This window comes from Entamoeba nuttalli (assembly GCF_000257125.1).
Source record: "Entamoeba nuttalli P19 unplaced genomic scaffold asmbl_5442, whole genome shotgun sequence".
NCBI classification, from domain to species: Eukaryota; Evosea; order Mastigamoebida; family Endamoebidae; genus Entamoeba; species Entamoeba nuttalli.
Window position 1 is genome coordinate 1 of NW_008577452.1, and position 6951 is coordinate 6951.

The window sequence follows — 6951 nt, forward strand, 5'->3', positions numbered from 1 at the left end:
GAATAAAATAGAAATAAGATAAAATAAATATTAGTATAAATAAATTAAAAATTGAAATATAAATCAAGAAATAACAAAATTGTAAATTAAAATTAATAAAATAAGTATAAAAATTTACGTTAAATACGTTAGATAGAATAGAATCAATTAGTAAATATTTCTTTTATTCTTAATATTTTATATATTTATTTCATTTATTTATTACATTATTTATATTAATATTTTTTATTTTATCTATCATTTGTTTTTGATTTTTTATATTCCCATTGATCGTTATTTCCTTATTTCTTTAGTACCACTCGTTTTATTACTTAACATTCTCAAAAATCATAGATTTTAATTGAATTGTAGTTCATTTATTGTAGTATTGTGTTTGTTATTTCTTCTGTTTATATTAACATAGTATTTTGTTTACAGTAACTGATATAACTTCTTGATATTATAGAACCGATTGAAACAGTTATTTTGTATTAAAATTTAATTGTATAACAATTTCATCTTATTAAAAAAGATATTTTGAATATATATATGTTTATTTGCATATCACTTTGAGTATTGTAAAGAATAACAATACAAATAATATAATATTTAGTAAATAACAATGTTTTGTAAAAATACCAACCAACAAAATATAGCTACAAAAATGGGATCATGACACAAAGTTGTTAAAGATCAATAAACTTTAAACAAATACAGTTTATTTGTTTTTTAAATAAAACAACCAGATACTGAATAATATTGTTAATTGATGAATTATTAAATTGATCCTTTATGCCTAAATCAAAGAAGTTATACAAGTAATAAACAATACACTTCAAATATGAAATGAAGATAATAAAAAGCATGAATGGGAAATGAGTACAATAGTATACCAAAACATAAACCCAATAAACAAAAAATAATAAAATTAATTCAAAAATTCCTTCATTTTGTTAAAAAGTATTATTTATTGTATTGATTTGTTGTAATTATTATTTATTTAACAATTTAATAAAAGAGAGATAAATAAAATAATAAAGCTAAATACAAATCATTAACTAACAATCAATTAAACTGATTTCCTTTTTCGAATATTATTGAAAAAGAAGATATTTATAAATATAGCTAAGCTAATACATTTATTTTTTGAAATTGAAAATATCATTTAAATATTTCAAGTAACAAATTATGTTTTATAATACATAAATAATGAATGGAAAAAAGAATAGAAAAAGAAGAAAAAAGAAAAGAACTAAAAAGAACTTAAAAGAACTAAAAAAAGTATTAAACAAGGTAATGTTCATACTTGTTTTATTTATTTGTTTAAGTTATAGTCAACTGTGTACACCAATTAGAGCTCAATACAAAGATGTTGTAAATGGGTATACACTTAAATATGTTCAGGCTATTGCAAGACATGGAGATAGAGCACCAGGAGATTCATTTTATGGAGATAATGGAGAATTTTATTGTGATACATTAGAAGAATCACATATTTATATGAACAATGGAAATAAAGTATCCCATACTGCATCTTCTAAAGCAACAGTAATTGATAAAAAGAATAATCCATTTGCAGAGAATTATATGTGGAAAGGAAGTTGTGAACCAGGACAATTAACACCAGAAGGAATAACAATGCATTATCAATTAGGAAAACATTTTGATGAAATATATAGACAACATCATCAATTATTACCAACATACTTTGATCCATCAATTGTTAAAATTAGAGCATCAGCTAAAGTAAGAACATTACAAAGTGCACAAGCATTTTTACAAACATTTTATCCACTTGAAAGAAGAAAGAGTGTAGTTGATATTGAAATAAAAACAAGACCATATGAAATTGAAACATTAAAACCAAATAGAAATTGTTGCCCTAAAATTAATGAATTAGAAGAAAAAATAGCAACAAATGAAGATATTGTTAAAAGAAGAGAAGAACCAACATTTAAAAATGTATTTAATAAATTAAAAAGAATTACTGGGTTTCAATCAGGATCGTCATATTTATATGACTATGTTGATTTAATTACAGCTCGTATTTGTCATAACGTTACTCTTCCTTGTAAAGATAATGAATGTTTTACAGAAGATGATTATAAAATTCTTGTTAATGAATATTTATATGAAAATAAATATTTCTTTAATAATGAAATTGCTCCATATCAACTTGGATTCTTTATTGATGAAATGTTAAATGATGCTGATGATGCACTTAAGTCAAATATTGTTTATCAACATTACTCTGCACATGATACTTCAATTTATGGTATTTTATCATTACTTGAATATGACACTCAAATAGCTATTCCTTATGCATCTACTATAGTATTTGAATATTATACTAAAGATAATCAAATATTTGTTAGAACATTATTAAATGATGAAGTATTAAAATTAGATAAATTATGTACTTTAACTGATGATATGTGTTCTCTTACTGAATTCGAATCTAAATTACGTGCTAAAGTTCCTCAATACTCTTCATGTAATGATGTCGCTATTAAGAAACCAAGAATAATTTCTAGAAAAGGATGGTTTACTTACAATTAATATTTTAATTGAAAATTACTTTTTATTGTATTTTAAATTATTATTTTATTATAATTTATAGTAAAATTTACTTTATTATTTAATTTTTGGTTTTAAAAATACTTCAAATAACATTTTATCTTTCTTCATTTATATTTTATTCTGAACATTTGTGTTTTTTATTATCAAATTTCTTATTTATTTCTTTCCCTTTTTGACTTATTTTTTATTCTTCTTTTTAAAAATAATTAAATATTATTTTATTTTTATGAATTTGATAATTAAATTTGGATTGAATTACTTATTTTGATAGTTTAAATTTATACCCGATGAATATTATATACAACTCTTGATTATTAATTTATATTATTTATTATGACGAATATAATTTGTTATAACTGAAAATTATTTGATAATATCTTTTTTATTTTTATTCTTCTAATTATAAATTATTTCTACTCAGATATATTTCATTCTTTTTCTTTCAAATATCTTTTATTCTTTTTATTTCAATTTAAAAAGGAATAAAATCCAATTATTTTGAAATAATTAATTTTTATAAAACATTAAAAATAACAATTTCAAAGAGATATTTTTAAGTTCATTCAAGATTATTTAAAAAAAACTATTAATAGAATATATAAAAAACTAAAAAAAATAATAAGAAAAACACAAAACGAAAGAAAAAGAACTTAAAAATCAATGAGTGAATCAATAAACGTTATAGATCCATTAACAAAACCAATTGAAAAGAATAACACAAATAAAGAAGAAGAAGAAAAAGAAGAAGGGAAAATAAAAGAAAGAATAAGTAAAAGAGAAAGAATAGTAGATGAGATATATACAACAGAAGAGAGTTATGTTAAGACATTAGAGCAATGTATTGAATATTATTATAAACCATTTCTTCAATGTAATGAATTAAATGAAACAAGAAAAAATGAAATATTTTTATATTTACCAGAAGTACTTTCAACAGCAACAGCATTTTTAAAAGATATGGAAAGTTATAGAAATAATAAAACATTAGAAAATAAAGTAGTTGATTGTTTTAAAAGATTTATACCATATTTAAAAGTATATAAAATGTTTATTGGAAATAATGAAATTTGTTTACATGCATTAGCTGCAATAGAAAAAAGTCCAATTGTTGTTTCATTTCTTGAACAATGTCGTATTAAAATTCCTAGTAAAAGCCAACAACCATTACGTTCTATTCTTATTATGCCAGTTCAACGTATTCCTCGATATGTTTTATTATTAAAAGATCTTTTAAAGAATACTGATGTCAGTCATTCTCAATATCCTATAATTCAAGGTGTTTTAAAAGAAGTAGAAGAATTAGCTCAAGTTTGTAATGCTGCTTTATTAAATACTGAAAGAATGTTAAAAATGTTTAAAATAAGAGATTCTATTCGTGGATATTCTGGAGAATTAGTTAATTCTTCTCGGTATTTTGTTAAAGAAGGTTTTCTTACTAAACAATGTAGAAAAACTCCTAAACCAAGATATTTCATTTTATTTAATGATCAATTAATTTATGGAAGTGAAACTATGGGTATTGTTACTGTTTCTGATGATAGAATCATTGACTTATTAGATTGTATTATTACTGATATTCAAGACTCTCCTACTCGTAAGTTTGCTTTTCAAATTCAATCAGGTAATCGTAGTTTTGTTGTTTTCGCTAAAAATCAAGAAGATAAAAAAGAATGGTTGGATGCTTTAAATAAGTCTATTGAAAAACAAAATGGTACTATCACTGCTAAAAATACAAGAAGTACTGTTGTTCGTCCTGTATTTAAACCTGACAATGAAGCATTAAATTGTGAATTGTGTCATATAGACTTTACATTTGTAAGAAGAAGACATCATTGTAGAGCATGTGGAAGGTGTATTTGTGGAGAATGTAGTAAATGGAAAATGCCAATTCCACCAAATAATACATTAGAAAGGGTATGTGCAAAATGTTTTGATTTATATAATAAAAATCGATTAAAACAAAAAGACATATCAACAAGAGAAAAAAGATTAGATACTGAAATGTCAAAACGTTCTATCTTTGAACAACAAAAGATTTTATCTGGAGGTGATATTAATGACTCTGAACAAAATGACGATTGGCAAGAATTTGAAGATATTGAGTTTGATAAACAACCTTCTCCTAGATCTCTTTCTTCTACTTCTATTCCTCCTACTCAACCTAAACGTTCTCCTTCTCCTGTTGTTGGTAATACTCCTCAAAAAATTCCATTACAACATAGTAGCTCAATGCAAACACTTCCTTCTTCACATCTTCCTCAACCAAAAAGAAAACCTCCTCTCCCTCCAAATAAACCAATTCCAACTCCACAACCTAAACAACAACTTTCACATTCAACAGTTGGTTCATCTTCTTCTAATCTTTCAGTTACACAACCTCCAAAAAAAGTACCTCCACAAGTTCCAAATAAATTAAGAACAAGTGAATCTGCCTTAACTCAATCTACACCTTTACATCAAAAAAGTACTTCACGTTTATCTCAAACTAATAGATTATCTTATAAATCACGTCCTTTACCTCAACCACCAGTAAAATCTGAAACTTCAAAACCTGAAATTATTTAGCTTAAATACTATAATAACCATTCAAATAAATGTAATAGGATTTAAACAAATAATATTTTGTTCTTTTTTTTAGAGATAAATTAAATAAATTTATTATTTATTTTACTATTTAATAAAATTTCATGAACAAAGAATTAAACAATGAAATTAATTGAAAAGAAGTACAATATTAATAATTATTCAATTTTTAGTTGTGAATATCACGTTAAAAATGCAAAATCAAATATTATCATAATGCATGGATTTAGAGGATATTCTGGACCATTAACTGAATTAGCAAAATATTTTGTTCAAAATAAATTTTCAGTATTTATGTTTGATTTTCCATATCATGGAAGGTCATCAGGTAAACCAAAAACATATTTTAATAATATAGATGAATTAGTTAATATAACAAATCAATATATTAATCTTATTAAAACTTCAACTCAACCTTTACCTTTAATTGTACTCGGTCATTCATTAGGTGGGTTAATTACTTGTATCATTGCAAGAACAAGATCTGATATTACGGCTGGAATAGCTATTGCTCCGGGACTCATTTTAAAAACAAAAATCGTTTATTGGATTTATTATCTTTTAATGATTCTTCTTTTTTTCTTTCCAAAGATCTTTATTCCTTGTCCATCAAATCATAAAATATTTCCTAACGATGAATTATTCATTAAATATCATTCTGATCCTTTGATGTTTAATGGAAATTTGGCTTTAAATTCTGTTTTTCAAATTGCTAAAACTGGAGATTTGGAAAAAGATACTGATATTACTATTCCTTTTTATATAGAACATGGAGATGCTGATTCTATTGTTGATGTGATTGGAAGTCGGATTAAATCACTTCATTTGAAAAACTCAAAAAGTAAATACAAAGAATATCATAAAATGAATCATTTACTTTTTACTGAAAATAATTGTCAAGAACAATTTGCTTGTTTTGTTGAATGGATTAATAAAGTTATTGAAGAAGAATAATTATAACTTTTTTTTATATTTTTTTTTCTTTTGATAGACATTTGATGGAATATCATCGTCTTAACATAGTTTTTGTGTTTTACTATTTCTCTGTATAATAGTACATTATTTACTTTCATTATATTCATTTAATAATGATTACATTTGATCTTTGGAATTTATTGTATTATTAATTGATAATTTTAAATAAAATGATGGAATTTCAATAGATTTATAATTTATATTATTTTATCGTTCAAAAAACTTAATAAAGAAATACTATTATTTTTTTTAAATAAAATTTGTTAATCAATAATGTATTTTTATATTTTACAGAATTTCTTTCGATTTTTATTTTTAGAAGTTGTTTTTATTAGAATACGTAACAAATATTCTAATACAAACATAAATTGTAATAGTATCTAATTTATTGGATAGTATAATTAAACTCAATATAACGAAAAAAGAAAAATTGAAGAATGTACAAATAGAGCTGTTGGTTATATTATGTGTGGTTTTAGTAATGGTTATTTGAAATAAGAACAATCAATATTTGGACATTTTTTTGATACTAAATACAAATAATTTATATTAATAAAGATTAAAATTGGAATAACTTTGTTGGTTATTTTAATTTTCAAGTCAAAGACTTAAGTGAACATGCTAAAATAGTCTTTATGCTTTTATATTTTCATTAAATTCAAATTGATGAAATGATAGATATAAAATCCCCGATTATCAAATAATATTAAAAATTATGTATTTATTGTTTTGAATGTTGAAGTACTTATTTATTTCACTTTTGTCATAATTATGGCATTTGTATTTATAAATCATAATATAAAAACGTTTTGTATGGATTTATTTTAATTTAAA

The 6951-nt window shown here is 22.8% G+C and overlaps 3 protein-coding genes across 3 annotated transcripts; all 3 read left to right on the plus strand.

Annotated features, from left to right (window-relative positions):
- Positions 1–1275: 1275 nt before the first annotated feature.
- ENU1_130270 (histidine acid phosphatase family protein) lies at positions 1276–2538 on the plus strand (the record flags this gene model as incomplete). Its single annotated transcript, XM_008860050.1, has 1 exon — positions 1276–2538. One exon carries the CDS (start codon positions 1276–1278, stop codon positions 2536–2538), a length of 1263 nt encoding a protein of 420 aa, XP_008858272.1.
- Positions 2539–3219: 681 nt separating this feature from the next.
- Positions 3220–5124, plus strand: ENU1_130280 (Rho guanine nucleotide exchange factor, putative; the record flags this gene model as incomplete). The annotated part of the gene is made up of 1 exon (XM_008860051.1): positions 3220–5124. One exon carries the CDS (start codon positions 3220–3222, stop codon positions 5122–5124), a length of 1905 nt encoding a protein of 634 aa, XP_008858273.1.
- A 141-nt stretch (positions 5125–5265) lies between these two features.
- On the plus strand, positions 5266–6096 carry ENU1_130290 (hydrolase, alpha/beta fold family domain containing protein; the record flags this gene model as incomplete). Its single annotated transcript, XM_008860052.1, has 1 exon — positions 5266–6096. One exon carries the CDS (start codon positions 5266–5268, stop codon positions 6094–6096), a length of 831 nt encoding a protein of 276 aa, XP_008858274.1.
- Positions 6097–6951: the final 855 nt, after the last annotated feature.